The sequence below is a fragment of the Puma concolor genome, chromosome E4 (genome assembly GCF_028749965.1).
Source record: "Puma concolor isolate L17-30 chromosome E4, mPumCon1.1.hap2, whole genome shotgun sequence".
Taxonomy (NCBI): Eukaryota; Metazoa; Chordata; class Mammalia; order Carnivora; family Felidae; genus Puma; species Puma concolor.
The window spans coordinates 50,116,036-50,134,722 of NC_141683.1; the positions used below are offsets into that span (position 1 = coordinate 50,116,036).

The following is an 18,687-nucleotide window of genomic DNA, read 5'->3' on the forward strand; positions in this document are numbered from 1 at the left end:
AACAGAAGAGAAGAGAAAGAACAAAACCAGAGTGTAACACTTTTTCTCTCCAGAGGCTAGTGAAGGTCAAGAATGAAGCAGAAGGGGAAATCCATCCATGTTGTATACATAAAAGGATTCCCAGAGTTTCGAGTGAATAATCAGGTAACTTTTATGAGTGGAGAGTTAATTTGACAACTTACAGCATTTTGCATGTCCAGCCTCAAGCCCTTGCTCTTGGTCTGTCTTTTGTCTTCACTTTTGTCTGAAAAGATTTCATTCTTAAGGTTTTAACTGGGATACAAAACACAAAATTATACCTAAGAGGTAGAAAGAAACTATAGTGAAAAAGGAGAAAGAGCAAGTCCTTTGAAAGAGACAGAAGTTTTAATCACCCAGAGCCAATCTTGTAAATCAAATTATGACAAATGTCATGGCTATGTTACAGGGCTCTTTACTCTGAGAATGTAGTATATGAACTGTATTTCTATGGGGACAGAGATATATATTTCACGACAAAAACATTCTAAAGAAATCAGTATCAAGGAAAAGCCATGAAGAGTGAAAATGAGTCTGCCTTCAAGAAAACACTGGTCCAAAGAGAATCGCTTCACATCCATACGAGAGCTTCTTTTCTCGCGCTACTCTTTCCACTTCACCCATTCTACTTCCATTTAGATATTATCTTTAGTCATAAAACGGGCACCGTATGACTGCTTTTCTTTAACACAGAAAGTATGAACATGCATAATCTTACAGCTGTATTCAGAGAAAAAGGAATATGTGTGTCCTTCTAACATTTTCTCTTTCTAAGGCATGGTAGTGGGTTTTAGAATGGTGAGTTTGGTTAATAAAATAGTTTCTTTCAAGTTAGGTCAGTAAAATACCAGCACTAGATGAATGACCTCTGACTGTTTCTGACATGGAGAAATATACTCAGGCCAAATGTCCATCTCAGTATCTGTCTGTCTGTCTGTCTGTCTCTCTCTCTCTCTCTCACACACACACACACATACACACAATACACACACATATCATGGCAACCCTTTCACATACTCCACGAAGCATAAAAGACCAGAGACGAAGCCCAGCCGTGTGCAATACCACACGGGCACTGCTAACTGGGTAGAGCATTATGTCCTCATGTTCACAGTCATCAAGTCCTCTTATAAACAGTGTGCTTAAATAATGGATTCTGCACTAAGACAAACCGTCTCTTGTTTCCCACTGGGTGGGACTCTGTAATTTGGTTTCCGATAGCCGAGAGCGGTAATGAAACCATTCCTTACAACTTACTGCTCATCCCACACAGACTTGTAAATCACCACACAGGCCCGGTCAAAAACTGGAATGAGCAGGTCAGGCTGTACCACAAAAGGGCCACATCCTTGCACTGTGCTTACAGCCAAATGGAGCTGACTTGTTCCCAGGAGCTGTTAAGAGCCATGACAGATCCTTTTGACAGCGGCTATCTCTACTATTTAGCTCACTAGGGATAGTGTGGCCTCTCTCAACCCCACAATGGTCTGCACAAAAATGGAAAGGGCAGCAACCTTTTTTAGAGACTAAATGAAAATGTATGAAGACAGATGTTCACTGTCTGTGGTGACTCTCGAGATTCTCCACTTAAGTTATCCTCTAACACACAATTCATGAAGTGAAGTAACAGAGGACCCTTTTAAATGGAGAGAAACAGAGCTGGGCCTTGGATAAGAAAGCGATTGGTCCAAACTGTTGGATAGTTTAAAACTGTTGTCTCACATTTAAAAAAATAAACATAGGAAAGGCAGTGAACACGGAACGATTTCTTGCCTCTAGTAATAGATACAAGTAAAAAAATTAGATACAACCTTTACTAACTTAAAGTATACAGGAAATTGCTAAGTCCTAAAGTCTTTAAGAGATACTAAAGTCAATCTGAAAGAGTTTCAATTTCATATACAAATATTCAGAATATGCCACAGCTATGTAACTGCGTATATAACAACATGTAAATCATAGCCGTTTTCCTTAACTGAAAGCCATTTTTTTCTGATACTTTGTTATATATTTTTGATCAAGAGCATGATATTAGTATTGATTTGATGACATCCAGCCCGCAATATCTCCTTCCCACAAGATTTTAATCTAGGTTTATGAGGATGCATTTGTCTATTTATGCAGTAATTTATGGCACTTGAGGCCGACAGATACAGCACAGATAAAATATAAAACCTAACTGTAACCGGTACCATGATAACCACAGTAAACTGAAAATCAGGAGATAGGGATTTTCATTTCAATTCTGTTTCTACATCTGTGATCTTGAGCAAGCACTAAATCCCCTAGACCTCGATGTTCTTACTGAAAATGTAGAGATTGGCCTCTAGATGAGCTCTAAAATCTCTTTCAGATTTAATTTTCAGTGGGCTAACTGGTTAAAGACCCTAACTTGTCTTCTATTGGCAAAAGATATTAAAAGTCTACCCTGGGCAGAAAGAACAAGCCAAGTTCTCATTTGAATGCTCTACTGTTATGTACGGATCCAACCTGTTGAACTTTCTGAATGACACATTTATTTACGTGCTTCTGAGACTCAAGCAAGACTGTCAAGTTCTTATTGATGGTCAATATATTTTGTCTTCCTCAGAGAGAAAAGAGTTGCATCCATTTCCAGTCATCTTAACATCTCATAAAGAATTCTGGGTAAGATCCAGAATAAGAGTCCACTTCAAATTATTAAAAGAACAAGTAAATGCTGCATTGTTAACACTTTGCTATGACCATTGCCCTTTTAATTTATCTTAGTTTCTCAAATGGCTCGTCTTGTGCTGATTTTTGTACTGGCATGCCGAGAGCCTCCACACGATATTCCTGTGAACTGACAGGAATGAAAGCCCACCTATTTCTTTAAAGCCAATAATCATAAAGGTTAGCAGCCACTGCGTCTGTGTAATAAAAAATAAATCTCCACGTTCCCTTTAAATATATCCAAACTTCATTTCAGACTCAGACAGACTCGAGGAGCTCTTACCTGGGGTCTGCATTCTGCGAAGTTTCTGGGTGTTGCTGACATGATCCTTCCGGCATGCCAGTCAGAAACTCAAAACACTTGTATCCTGTCCTCGCCCATGCTCGCACTGGCTGGCGCTCCGGCTCTCTCTCTCTTTTGCTCTCGCTCTGTGCCTCAGACGGTTTGGAATGCAGAAAAGCCAGAGCCAACACCAGTCAAACGTAATCCTTTTTTTCTCTTCCCCAGTTCTTTTGCCACAGAGCACTAAACAATAGGCGCCCTTCCTTACTCACTGCACCTCTTCTGGCAGCGCTGGGTGCGGGCAATCTACTTCAGGAGAAGCGATGGACGGGCCAAGCTAGGAAATTCGGTTTTTTTTCCTGTCCCAAGGGGCAGTAGGGTGGATGTGTGCCTCGCTGCATGTTAAAAAAGAGACTCCTTTTTTAAAAATCAATCTATTTCAAAATCTGTCATATTTTAGGGAAATGAAAAATAATACAAATTTCAGAGATTTTTATTTTGAATGTTTTTATGATGAATTAAAACATGAACCTTTCAAAGTACACAAACCGGGTAAATATCTTAGAACTAATGTAGTGTACACAGAAGTATATATCTGCTAATGCACATATTACTATATTAAATTCACTCTGTAGATCACCCTGACACAGCAGAAGTATTTCAAATTTAGAAAAGAAAAATTGTATATCCCTAAAACCCTTCATTCAGCTCTTAAGCTGGTACTTTACTTTAAAAATAAAGAAAAAAGTAATTGTATAAACTGAGTGGCTCTTAACTACTTAAGTCGACTAGATGTGATGAAATTATAGATGATATCACTGTTCTTAGTCATCATTTCAACTTATGTTAAAGTCCGACATACATCTAGCGTTTTTCCCCCGCTATGTTCCAAAAAAATGGAAGGCAGGTCAATGATGTAATCTTAATAATTGGTATGATGACCTAACACATTATGCAGCTGCTCAGTTGCTGAGGTTAGCAGGTCACGATTGATCAATTAAAATATTCACAGTTTGAATCGCTGAGCAGATCCTACCTGCCACTTCAGACAGAGGAACAGGACACATATGAGAGGAGCACAGTATCAATCTGTTACCTACCACTAAACAAACAGCTCACAGAAAGACATATACTCCATCCAGCTATATTTATATATATATTTAGATGTAATATATCACTTGCGATCTAGATATAGATATGTACTCAGAGATATGCGTATTATAAATATACATAGGTTGTGTGAAATATGTATGGTCCTTTTTTTCTCCCTAAATCTCAAAAAGACTTAAATTTATTTATTATTTATTTTTTATGTTTATTTACCTTGAGAGAGCGAGCGAGCACGAGCAGGATAGGGACAGAGAGAGGGGGGAGAGAGAGAACCCCAAGCAGGCTCCACACTGACAGCCCAGGGCCCGATGCAGGGCTCAAACTCACAAACAGTGAGACCATGACACGAGCTGAAACCAAGAGTCGGACGCTTAATTGACTGAGCCACCCAGGCGCCCCAAAGACTTAAATTTAAAGTCTACTTTAACACCATCTAATTTGGTTTTGGTTATCTAGTCTCACCTTCCTTGAAGAATCATTAATGTCTTAAGATTGCATTTTCCTCTGCCTATACTTTTGGTTTCCTGTTTCTACTTCAGATGAACTACTCCTTTTAAGCTACTCAGGTAAGACTCACAGAGAAAGAAAGGCATAAACAAAAGGTATGGAACAAACTATGGCTCTGACGAGGAGGACTTTCAGACCACAGATTCCCACCTCGCCCTGTACGACAACACACCGACAACCTGCACCCTCTTCTCCCCAGAGGCAACACAACGTTATCAGTATTGACTGTCATTTATAATCGACCTTAATCTTGTGCAAGGTCCTCTGAAATTATTTTTACTTGTTATTTCTATGAATATTTCTAAGAAATAGATCGTTATTCCCATAATTCGACTCGAGAGTTAGAACTAAGGACAGCGAGGTCTAAGTTACGAGGCAGAGAGATTTCAGGTCAATAAAAACAAGCCAGAGCCCTTGGAAATAGCTTTCTGCAAGGGCTCCCTGCGACAAGAGACAGTGAATCCCAACTCTTCCCACACAGGTGACTGTCCATTCGATGAACAGACCACAGTGCAGTTCTCAGACTGTGCTACTGAACAACGCTACTGTTCTGATGAGAAAACAGAATAACAGCAATCTTTTCCCAAATGACAGAAAAAGTTCACCTATACAATTTTCTCAAGCGTGAGGTTTTTCTTCTTAAGCATATTTTTAAATGTTAGAACCTGCTACTGTTAATTAACCTTAAAGAAGCCTAGCGTGATTTCAAATTCAGATCAATAATGACATTTTCAGATACCTGACGGTTAATTATAACAACACATTATTGTGTCCTGCAAAAAGCACTTCTTTATACCTGATTAAATCTGAGGACCACTGTTGACAACAGGAAATTGGTCCACTCTTATGTATCCTTCAACCAGATTTAAAATTCTTTTCTTTTTAAAAAAAATTTTTTTTTAACATTTATTTATTTTTGAGACAGAGAGAGACAGAGCATGAATGGGGAGGGTCAGAGAGAGGGAGACACAGAATCTGAAACAGGCTCCAGGCTCTGAGCTGTCAGCACAGAGCCGGACGCGGGACTCGAACTCACAGACCGCGAGATCATGACCTGAGCCGAAGTCGGCCGCTGAGCCGACTGAGCCACCCAGGTGCCCCTAAAATTATTTTCTTTACCTTATTTTCTACTCAGAGTTGATCACATTCTCCCCTGTACTTTTTTTTATGCCTTGCACTATTTTTTCTCTTCATAGCCCTCACCATCACCTAACATTATATTACGTACTGATGTTCAATGCTCTTTCCCCATTGGAATGTGAGGTAGATGGGGAGTGGTGGGGGTGGGGGTGGGGGTGGGGAGTGGAGGCTTTGTCTTATTTTTGGCTTATTCACAGAGCTTAGAACAAGGTCTGGCATTAGCAGGTACTTAAGGAATGAAAGACGGACGGATGGACAGATGGATGAAAGGATATATCTCACTTATCAAACCTGTTGTAAGTATCTAAAGTCAGGAGGACTTTGCAGTATCTTGAGGACAGGGAGCACTCGCGCACCTACCTACCTTCTGATGCCAGAGCCTAGCACTATATATGTCATGTGCTGAAGCAAGAACGTAAGGGAATATATCTCAGGCTTGTATGCTTTCAAGTGACTACGTGAAGCCTGAAGAATTATATATCAAGGGAAGACAGTCATTTCATCATGTAGCTAATTAGGACCTACTCGCACTAGGTAGAATCCTGATCCGTGGAAGTTGCTTGTTGGAGTAATTTTCACCTTCTGTGAACCCACGGCCATGTGTTGTGCTACTATGGAGGCTAACCGCACATAATTACAAATGACACGCACATTAGTTTTACTTCTTATCAAACAAGTTAACAAGTAAACAAACAAAAAAAATCCCTGTTAACACCTATCTTCTCCTCTTCCAAGCACAAACACGTGCCGGCAGCAGGCAAGCTGAGGTATACACCAGCCGATATGTGTGTGCTCCCTCCTTTGAACAGCAGGTGATCAGAGACACAGCTGCTTCTAACCATAAACCCAATTTCTATTAAGGTCTCCCCACAAACCAGACTGGCATTCTGATATTGTGGTCTTCCCACTGCATTCTTTCCAGAGTTCATTTTAGAAAAGGAAATCATTGTCTATAATTGGAACAACAAACACTAAGGTCACCCACTTTTTCAGAAGTGCTTCTGAAATTCTAATTTTTATTTCAGTTTATTTGTACAGGACGGGCCCACAACAAGCACACATACATATACCCTTCCCTTCTGATAAAAAAGCATTATAAAGACTTGAAGGCCTATTAGTCGTAGGGTTTAGCAAAGTACTTGTAAGTGTTTAGAAAAGGCAGATACCACGAAGTGACCAGTAAGACAGCCACACAATGTTTCCCAGACTTCTGGCTAAGCAGGAGAGCTCTACCTTGCTCTTCTAGCCACGGCAGCTTAGTGCCCTGCATTTCCTTACCTGAAATGGCAACTGGCAGAGAGGAAGCGTTGGAGGGAGCAGGTAAAATCAAAGATCAGTCGGCTTCCTAATACCCAGGCACTGATATGAATAGGACCCCACTTCGAAGAAAAATAAGCTAAACTCAAGTGGAAAAGTACAAGCAAATCTTTTTCTAGTTTTCTTTCATCATATGGGTAAGAATATGTTACAGGTACAAAAGTAACACTTCTATTTCTATGAAAAAAAACCATTAATAAACAACAAAGAACAACTAAAAGCATTTGGGGATAGAGTTGGATATTAATGGCTAATATCTCCCAATGTGCTCAGAGAGCCAAGGATGCGCCTGCGATATTGTCTCTCTTCATTTAAAAAGACAGCTTAAATTGTACTTCCAAAAGGCTTTCAAAAACTCATTTTCTTCAGGGGCTTCAAAACATAAATACAATTATCTGTGAGGCCTGTTGATTTCCTGTGAAGCTAATCCGCTACCACAACTGAGGTACTATTGGTCCACCTTCCCCGTATAATGCACATACTAGTTTCCAGAAAATATAGTCAGTAGCATTTTTGTCTTAGTTTTAAAGAAAATTCGCAAATCCACTTAGAGAAGGCATAGACGTTATGGTACAGTCATCTTTAGCATACCACTAACACAACAACATTTACATGTACTACGTAATTTAAAATACTACTGCATGCCTCAGGTTCATTCAGTTTCACTCAATTTCCATTATTCCCTTACAACTAACGACAGCAAGCTAAAATCTAGTAGAACTCCAAGAGGTAAGTCAAAAACACATCAAAAAAAAAAAAAAAAAAACAAGGAAAAAAATTAGAAGATTCTAACAGCAGTTTCACAAGAAAAAGAATTCTTTTTTTTCTAATGTGTATTTATTTTGGGGAGAGCAAGAGAGAGAGAGCACAAGTGGGAGGGGTTGTGGGGGAGAGAGAATCCTAACCAGGCTCCATGCTGTCAGCACAGAGCTCAATGTGGGGCTTGATCCATGAATTGAGAGACCAGGACCTGAGATGAAATCAAGAGTCAAATACTTAACCAATTGAGCCACCCAGGCGCCCACTAGGAAAAAGAATTTTAAGGTAAACAACCCATTTTTTTTTAATTTAAAATAATAATAAAAAAATAAAATTTAAAAAAAGCCGTGGGGGCGGGGGGCGTCTGGGTGGCTCAGTCAGTTAAGCGTCCGACTTCGGCTCAGGTCACAATCTCATGGTGGGTGAGTTTGTGCCCCATGTCGGGCCCTATGTTGACAGCTCAGACACTGGAGCTTGCTTCAGATTCTGTGTCTCCCTCTCTCTGCCCCTCCTGGCTTGTACTCTGTCTCTCCCAAAAATAAATAAACATTAAAAAAAATATTTAATAAACAAATGCTATTATTTTGCCCATTTTACATATGAAGAAATGGAGACACAGACAGGTTTGAGTGAGTAACCTGCCCAAGGTCACAAGCTGGTAGAACCAGAACCCACACTTCATTTGGCTCTGCAGTGCTTTCTCTTAACCACTATGGTATATTGAACTGAACTACTTCTCCAAATTTACCTTAAGTGGCATTTTGGGGTTGTTATTTTTCCTCTTTGTAGCTCTCTGTATTCTTCCAAATTTTCTATAATGTTATCAATTTTATAAAAAAGCTTGTATATTGTTCCAGATTAGGTTTATCACCAGCCGTGGCTCTTTTCTTCACAGTCTATGAATCCAGAGGTCATGAAACATACATCTATTGGAACGATACACTGCATTTCTTTCTACTTGTGCTTTTTCATTTATTTCAGCAAGTGGACACAGCTGTATTACCCACATGCTGAGCAGCAGCTCCTGGCTTGAGAATGGTAACTTTGAGTGATAACGTGGAATGTTTTCTGAACATCTGGCTCCTAGAATACGGGGGAAAGAAGTGAATAGAAGACAGAAGAGAATAAGTGAGGAGAGGAGAGGAGAGATATTCTCAATCACTTGGCCCCAGATTGTGTGTTCTCAGGAAATATCCAATCTTGAAATCCGATTCCAGAGAATGAGGGGCCCCTTTTCTCAGTTGTATGGCTATTCTTTTTCCCTTGTACACACACAGACACACACACACACGCACACACACGCACACACACGGTCTATACTATAAGAAATGAATTAGAGGGATACCTGGGTGGCTCAGTTGGTTAAGTATCCGACTTTTGATTTCAGCTCAGGTCATGATCTCACGGTTCATGAGTTCGAGCCCAAATGGGGCTCTGTGCTGACAGTGGGGAGCCTGCTTTGGATTTTCTCTCTCTCCCTCTCTCTGTCCCTACCCTGCTTGCTCTCTCTTGCTCTCTCTCTCTCAAAATAAATAAGTAAACTTAAAGAGAGAAGAAATGAATTACATATTCTTTCAGAAAAGGCATAATCAAATAGTATAAAAGGTGCCAGAATTATAGCATGAGGCATGTAATCAATTCATGATCAATTCCAAAACAGTGACCCTGCAGAAAACCCACAATGCAGTTCAGCAGTACAAATGCCACATGCAAGGATTTACCCTTTGCTTTGAAACAAGCCAAATTCCTCTATCACAAGGGATAGCGTATTTTCTCTTGGCAATAAACTCTGATATCTAAATTTATTACTGTTGAAGCTAAAGACAAAAAAAGTGTTCACTACCAATAAAAAACTTGAAAATCTTCTATGAGAGATTTGTTTCAGTGACACAGCAATAAATTCCAATAAAAACAAAGATCTTAGTTTCTGGCATATTCAAGACTTACGGTTATTGTGGCCATACTATTCCTTAAAAAAATTTTTTTTGTTTATTTATTTATTTATTTATTTATTTTTATTTTTTTTTTCAACGTTTTTACTTATTTTTAGAACAGAGAGAGACAGAGCATGAACGGGGGAGGGGTAGAGAGAGGGAGACACAGAATCGGAAACAGGCTCCAGGCTCTGAGCCATCAGCCTAGGGGCCGACGCGGGGCTCGAACTCACGGAGCGCGAGATTGTGACCTGGCTGAAGTCGGACGCCCAACCGACTGCGCCACCCAGGCGCCCCTATTTATTTATTTTAAGAGAGAGAGAGCATGAGCAAGGGAGGGGCAGAGAGAGAGAGAGAGAGAGGGACAGAGAGATCCCAAGCAGGCCCCACGCTGTTAGCACAGAGCCCTACATGGGGATGGATTCCATGAACTGCAAAATCATGACCTGGGCCGACATCAAGAGTCAGATGCTTAAGTGACTGAGCCACCCCCTGTGGCGATACTATTCTTTAACCTACTTTCAAATGTGGTTACTACTAACAGATAAATCTGCCCCAGGATACAGTAAGCTTAAAGAACAAACGCCTTGGATTTTAACTAATTTAAAATGAAATAATGTATTTAACAAGCTGGTCTTAAAATGTTGTACTGACAGGCAACAAAAGTAGGTGGAAAAATAGCTACATTTCAGGGAAGTCTAATATTTGAATGGTATTTTATGGGTGACAAAACTTGAGAGATACAAGAGAGATTAATGAATTTGCTAAGGAAACAGTCATTGGTAACTAAGGGCAGAATCACACTCTCAGTATTACATCTCTCAGGAGGCCATCCAGACAAGTAAGAACAGGGACATCTACACATGGGGACTGGAGACATCCCTTTCCCCCTCCTGTTAGAAAATAAATACAACTGTTTCCATCTCATTGGCAAAAGAAAGTCAGGCCACAGCAGTGATTTTTAAAATACAGTTTTATCCTTGGAGAAGTTCTAGCTTGAATTTGTGAAGTTTGATTATTATGGACCACCCTGTAACCTATAACATCAGTTGCTGCATAATTAAAATTATCACCCACAAACCTTCCAAATTTCTTAAAACTTCCATGATGTACATTTCAAATTTTACATCATACCCATACATGTAAACATGAAATTTAAAAGAATACGATGGATTGGAAAATGCTGAAAACATATCGTGCTTTGTTGTTCAATGTTTAATTGTACTCAATACTTACTAAGTGCTATGAGTGCCAAACATGCTGTTGTTTGGTAAAGAAGTTCTCTAAATGATGCATGAAGTTGCATCTTTAATAGCAAGAATTTCATTCATCACCGGATGCTCCCTCAGCCAGCTACATGATTGCCATTCTGGGACTACACCAATATTCTGGGGATTCCCTTTGTCATCTTTCCGTCCTTCTGGATTTACCTCTTCTATTACTTGACAGATACTTTAACTTGGAATACAATTTCAGTTTAGAAGTCATGTGCACTTGGAGCTTTACGGGATTAGTTCTTTATAACAGAGACCGCCACCCATGCCCTCTTTCTGCCATGGGAGGGTACAAGAAGTCGGCAGTCTGCAACCCGTAAGAGGGCCGTCCACAGACACCAAGCCTTGGACTTGCCGGCCTCCAGAACTGTGAGAAATAAACGGTTGCTGTTTAAGCCACCCAGTCTACAGTATTCTGCTGGAGCAGCCTGAACTCAGGCAGGTGACTAAATAATACCTGAATGTATTATTTAGTCATGAATACATCAGAGCAGTTAAATTCATTGCTAAGCCTTGGAAAAGCTTATGAAAATTAAGTGTAATTCTAATTTACTAATCCAAGTAACAAAGTTAAGTTGCAAAAGCTCATCTTTCACCTATAACCCTACGCTGTATCGCTGACGTTAAAGCTTATTAGAAGAGGCCAAACTAGGTGCGCCTTAGTGGCTCCTCCAGTTAAGCAACTGACTCTTGATTTGGGCTTCAAGTCATGATCTCAAGGTTTGGTTCGTGGGATTGAGCCCCACATTGGGATTCCCTCTCTCTCTCTCTCTCTCTCTCTGCCCCCTCCCCAGCTGGCACTCTCTCTTTCTCAAAATAAATAAATAGATTAAAAAAAAAAAAAAAAAAAGGCCGAATTTTCTCCTCGCTCCTATCATCCTATGATGTCTGCAGTTTCTTTTTTGGGAGGCTTATCTAGAACTCTCTAGTTTACGGTGGCTACCCAAGGCTATTTTTATCTACTTGTAATGTGTACTGCCAATGATATTCTGATATATTTTTTACATGTAGTCTTTTCTCTCCTCTTCCTTTCACTCACACTCACTCTCTCCCCAGATCACCTGCTCCTCATTATATACATCCTCACACATACATCGCAACACTTCTCTTTGATTCCTACTTTTGAAAATTAATTACAAAAGATTTGCTTAAATATGTTTTTGACTCTTTGACGGCACTACTCTGATTAAAGAGGGGAAAAAAATCTAAGGCCTTTAATTGAAAAAATGAACTGAGATACAATAATAATCTTTATCACCAGCTCTCTAATTCAGTCTTTTACTTCCTTTCTATCTTCTGAATTTGTATTCTTTACTCGTTTCTACCTTGAATTTTTACCATTATTCTCTACTCTCCAGAGTTGGAAAGCACATGCCAAACAGACAAGATACGAATTATTTTGTAAGCAGATGGAAAAAATGAAAGGGATGGGGATTTCTCATTGCGTTATATTAACTATCAATTAAAATGGGGGAAAAGTTAACATTCAAATTTCTGAACATAGCAGGAAAGAAAATAGGCTGTAAATTTCAGAGAAAAGTAAGCAATCAAAACAATCCAGTAAGCACAATGCCTTAATGAGAATCTCCAGGGCTTCTTTTCTTCTTGAGCACTGTTACTATAGAAATCACAGGACAGGTGGGTGTCAGGAAGGTCTTAACAAAACATTCTTCATCCCCGAAGGCAGCTCCAGTCTGTTTTGGACACAAACCCAACTAGATTTTCCACCAATCTGATTCACAAATCCTTCTGTTTGAAACATAAACTAAAAAGGCTTTGGTAAATAGCTTAGCCAATCTGGACTACCAGAAAGAGAGAGAGAGAGAGAGAGAGAGAGAGAGAGAGAGAGAGAGAGAGAGAGAAAGGAAGGAAGGAAGGAAGGAAGGAAGGAAGGAAGGAAGGAAGGAAGGAAGGAAGGGAGAGAAAGAAAAGAAGAAACGGGAGCAATGGGTGGAGAGCACAAGTGAGGGACCAACTAAAGAAAGTAAGCAATGTTTAGCTAATTTGGCTCAGTGTATCTGAATCACATATTTTCCTTTTGGAAAAGGTTCTAGGGCAGCCAAGGACCTAGACCAAGTCTCAAAAATAAACCTCAAGATACAGTGTAAACAACTTCATCCTCATTTTTCTGCCTCCATTATATAACAGAATGGTGAATTATGACCATACTTTAGAAGGAAGGAATTTGCCAAACTGTGCAAGTAAAAGAAAAAAACAAATGAGTAAAGTCATGAGATATAGAGACAGGATGTTTCCTAACATGTCACACCTCAAATTTCTTTACTGGGTTTATTTAAACCTGTCCAAGCAAACTGAGAAATATAACACCTACTCTCTATCTCACTGGTTCCAGGATTGTGTAAGAGTCAGAGAGAACTGAAGTTTGTCTCAAATTAGAATTTACGTTGTTGGTCCCAAATTCCTCTTTCAAAGCCTAATAAAAATCTCATCTGATAAGGAAGCTGAGGCTCAAGGTTAATGATGAGAAGAGATGAATCTGAATCCACGTTAGGGCAACTTCAAAGCCTGTACCATTTCCACTGCCCCACAACGGCCTCTGCTAAAGGCAGTCCTTCCAGGAAGAACAGAAGAGTTCTAGTCATTCCTGAAGCAATAAACCCTCTTGTCTGTGAATGAGCTGCTAAATCTGCTCGTGTGATTTTGATATACTACCTAATCACTTAATAACTAAACGCCAACAATAGCACACACGTTTATGCTATCAACCTCAAATGCAGCAGAAGGATAAAAAGGTCATTTTCTTCCATTCAGAGAATTTATTTTCTATTACCATTCTGCACAGAAACAGAAACTATCTCTTACAAGCTATTTGCTACTAGCAAAATCTTAAAAGTAAGCACAGACACCTTGCTCACTAATACAACTGCGGTCATGGTATCAACAAGCAGCACAGGCTGCAAGCTCACGTCTGACCTTGGCAAACAGTCAAGCCCAACACTGGGACTTGTTCACCTGGACAGTGGCAGTTACCGGCTTCGCACGTCTCAGAACCAAGTTGTGGATGTAATAACTGCGTAGAGTCCCCGTGGCTGCACAACGATATTTAGAATTCTCCAAATGCATTTGTAAAGTACTTCTATGAAGTGGATATGGTTTTCCCTACAGGGGCAAAAAACACACTTCCCACATCTAAGATCATTTTTCACTTTGAAGCGCTTCACTTGAAAAAAATCAGGCAAGGGTTTCTCCAATGTGTCTCGCATCAGTCATTCACTCAACAAACACACACTAAGCCTACAACAATGGACAAAACCACCGGCTAGTTTCTGTGGTGACACCAATATGGAGGAGAAACAGTCCCGTCATCTAAGAGGTTCTGACCTAGTAAAGAAGATACGTAGCAACAACTTGCTGAAAACGTAAGGACTTACATTCAGTTTCAGAAGGACAAAAAGAGCTGTTTATCGGACATAAATGCTGGTGGATTCTGATTGGTGGAATGAAGAAAAACATTGCCAAGCCCCAGGATTATCATACAAGAGGTGGGTGGAGTGGAAGAGCACAAGACATGCCAGGTGGATGGCTCCATGTGAGCAGAAGCCCATGTGCATGACAATACCTGGGAAGCTGAAGCAGCCCACGAGGCCAGAACCCAGATGTTGGTGGTGGGTAAAGAAAGACAGCGTTGGAGAGCCAAGCCTGGGTCAGAATACAGAGGATGTTTAGTGCCAGTGCACATTTGGGCCTCATCCCGTAGGTAATGGAGATCCAGTAAAGGTGTTTAAGAAAGGTTTCAACAAACATGATTCGATTAGTGCTTTAAGAAGATAATGCCGGGGAAGAGGCCTGGGTGGTTCAGTCAGTTAAGCATGGGACTTCGGGTCAGATCATGATCTCACAGTTCGTGGGTTGGGGACCCACGTTGGGTTCTGTGCTGACAGCTCAGAGCCTGGAGCCTGCTTCAGATTCTCTGTCTCCCTCTCTCTGCCCCTCCCCTGCTTGCACTCTGTCTCTCAACAATGAATAAATGTTAAAAAAAAATTATTTTTAATAATAATAAAAAAGAAGATAATGCTGGGGTGCCTGGGTAGCTCAGTCGAGCGTTCAACTTCAGCTCAGATCGTGACCTCACGGTTCATGGGCTTGAGCCCCACACGGGCTCACTGCTGTCAGCACAGAGCCCGCTTCAGATCCTCTGCCCCATTCTCTCTCTGCACCACGCCCCCCTCCCACTTGCACTCTCTCAAAAATAAATAAAAACATTTTTCAAAAAAAGGAGAAAATGTCAAGCAGTGAAATGAGTAATCTAGAAGGAAAAAAGAAGAATTAAGAAGAGACAGAGGGTAATTACTAAGATACTCAGGTGGAAACAAATGGGCAACATAAAGTTAGAAGGACTAGAAGGACGGTGGTTCTGCAGTCCCACGAGAACAAGGTTCTGGGGAGGCAAGAGAGGGAACGAAGAGGGGAACTACAGACAGATAATGGCTTCAGGGGCGAACATTCTGGTAAAGAGGTGACATCATCTACAGAGAATGGACAAGGCAAGTGAAGCAGGTATCCGCACTTCAGATATTCACACGTACAAGCGGGAGAGAGGAAGTACAGTGAGGAAAATAACAAACAAAAGTTATACAAGTCAAGAAAGGGGAGCAAAGGGGCGCCTGGGCGGCTCAGTTGGTTGAGTGTCCAACTTTGCCTCAGGTCATGATCTCGCGGTTTGTGAGTTTGAGCCCCACATGGGCTCGCTGCAGTCAGCGTGGAACCTTCTTCGGATCCTCTGTCTCTCCCCTGCTCGCTCACCCATTCTCTCTCTCTCTCAAAAATAAATAAAAACATTAAAAAAAAAAAAAAAAAAAGAAAGGGTAGCATGAACGTGGGTAGAAGAGCCAATCATTACAGACTGAAGAGAGGGGCTAAAGCCGACTGCAGTGGTGGAATTTATTATCACACCTCTGATACGGGGGCAAATTTCAGTGACAGATGAAGCCAGATATCAAGGTACAGAAAAAACAATTAGGCAGTGAGCACAGATAAACTACTTTTTAGAAAAGGTTGATAAAAAACTGACATAGCCCTAGAGTGACCTAACTTTTATATTCAGTTCTAGAACCAGCTAATATATTAAAAACTTAGAATGTGCCTGTTACTTGAGAAGGATGCTAACTGCATCAGTGGAGGACAACAACTGGCAGCAACTGGGATGCTATCTGGTCTGGTTTTAACTTTTCTGGCTCCTAAACGGAGTCGATTTTATGAATTAGTTACAAAGTGGAAGGAAGCTGGTTTTAGTCATAAAGTATTACCTATGACGCCTATCACCTCAAATCAAATAGGATGGTATAACTAGTATTGAATAAGCATGGAAACTTGCTTTAGTTCACAGAAAAATAGTATACATGCTGGACCTCAGCAAAAAAAAAAAAAAAAAAAAACCAAACCCCAGTATTGTGGAAACACTAAAAAGTAATTTTCCCAATATTTAGGGGGCAAAAATAAAATCTTAACATGAGGCTAACAGGAGAACAGTAGAAAGTCATCTGGATTCATAAAATAGAGGTTTGAAATAAAACAGCTGTCCAATAACTCTGCAGTTCATATTCCCTTTATTTAGTTTCTGTATTGGTTGCTGGCAAATCTGTAATCTGAAGTGAGAAGCTGGGGGCATGTTAAGAGCTGGAAAAGGATTACTTTGTTAGGCTAATAAAATTTATTAGGCTCATTGCTAATACTACTTGGAAAACTGTGAAATAAAACAAAATAAAATTACTTACAAGCAATTTTTCTTACTAACAGTCTCTGAATTTTCATTATCTAACATTATAAGAAATATAATATTCCTAAGGCAAAACAAACAAACAAACAAACAAACAAACACATTTTCCGATCTTCTCACAGGGGAAAAGGGTCTCTACAGGAGATCTGTGTAGAACAAATTCTTCTATATTTTACTATCCTGGTCTTTGAGTTTTAAATTTGCCCAAAGCAATATAAACAAAAATGATTACATTAAATCATAGGCACAGCATTTATGATCCACAGAAAACTTGTTCCCCAGCATTACTTCAGTTAAGTTTTATTTAACAAAGAGGTAAAGAGAAGAAATATCCTTTTTAACATTCCTGAAAAAATCCAATAGAGGTTACTTTTATAATCTATTAGATAATAATCATCTAACATAAAAATGTCAAAGAGCTTCTAGTCTTCTTTAATCAGAGTCAATTTCTCTTGTTTACTGCAGATAAATAAAAACGAACCTGTTATAACGGTCAGTTTAACGCCCCGCTACAAATTCATGACGGGTGAGTGAGATGAAATCCAGCTGATTTCACAGCAGTGTATTTTAGTAATGCGAAACTCGTTGATTGGCACCAATATAACATACCCTTCCAGTTAACTGTCCTGGATTTTAATTCATTTTTAATTCATTTTCTCTGTTTTTGAAATTCAACATAAAGAACTGAAATGTACTGGGGCGCCTGGGTGGCTCAGTCGATTGAGTGTCCGACTTCAGCTCAGGTCATGATCTTGCAGTTCGTGGGTTTGAGCCCTGTGTCGGGCTCTGTGCTAACAGCTAGCTCAGAGCCTGGAACCTGTCTTTGGATTCTGTATCTCCCTCTCTCTCCGCCCCTAACCCACTTGCCTTCTGTCTCTGTCTCTCTCAAAAATAAATAAACATTAAAAAAAAAAAAAAAAAAAGAACTGAAATGTCCCTTTAGGAAGGTAGGTTTCTTCTTTCCATTTCCCCCTCCCCTGCTCTATCCAATTATTAAAGTTACAAGTATTTCCACCATTATTACTCTTTAAGAATATTAACCTTCATTTGATTAAAAGGTGAAAGGTTAAAAAAGGGTCAGATAGTGACGAGTTCGTCTCCCTCACATTCTGATCCACCAGGTCTCCAGTTTTCTCCTCAGAAGCACCCACTGCTAAGGGCTTCTTCTGTATAGTTCTAGAGTTATGCCCCCGCGCACGCACACACACACACACACACGCACACACTCATATACACTCACACATGCTTATACGCACATGGCACTTTTTACATAAATCAAAGTATAATATACACAAACATTTCTGCACTTGCCCCCCACCTTGCCCCGCCCCCTAACAACGTATCTTGGAAATTGCTTCAAATTACTACACGTGGAACTACTTTCTTTTTGATAGATGCATGCATAGTGGTATATCATGCAGATTTAGCAGAATTCATTGAAATCATCTCCTATGGATGGATATTTTGGTTGGTCTGCTCTTGTGTTATTATAAGCAATGGTGCAATTGCAATGACTATGTGAGTAGAGGTGTGGGACAAATTCTTAAGAGGTTAGATTGCATTTTTGCCAAAATGCATCCTGCCGAGGCTGCCCTCTACAGAAACAATTTGGCATTAATGGACTAGAATGTTTGTTTCCTCCTCTCCGTCCAAAACAAACATATTTATACTTGCTAATCTCATAGGTAAAAACTGGCAGCTCATTGTAACTTTAATTTGCTTTTATTGATTAGAAATGAGGAATAGTACCTTTTCCTTGTGTTTAAATGGCATATTAATTTTCTTTTTTGTTAACTGTATATGCCTTCCCCTGTTTTTAAAATTTTTATGTTAATAAAACAATATATGCACATAGTTTAGGGTCTCCTAGTTTTATGGGACTTGTTAACACAAACAGCAATCCCCTCTTCTAACACT

The 18,687-nt window shown here is 39.9% G+C and overlaps 1 protein-coding gene across 11 annotated transcripts in view; it reads right to left on the reverse strand.

Annotated features, from left to right (window-relative positions):
• RASAL2 (RAS protein activator like 2) overlaps positions 1-18,687 on the reverse strand; it is a 361,137-nt gene that overhangs the window by 135,060 nt on the left and 207,390 nt on the right. Inside the window, exon 1 of one of the 11 annotated variants that reach the window (XM_086694787.1) lies at positions 2,993-3,527. The exons of the other annotated variants lie outside the window; for them this stretch is intronic. Within the exon in view, the coding sequence (XP_086550913.1) occupies positions 2,993-3,005 (13 nt within the window). The 5' untranslated portion in view covers positions 3,006-3,527. Of the gene's footprint in view, positions 1-2,992; positions 3,528-18,687 lie in introns of those variants that run through there. 11 annotated transcript variants of the gene reach the window in all.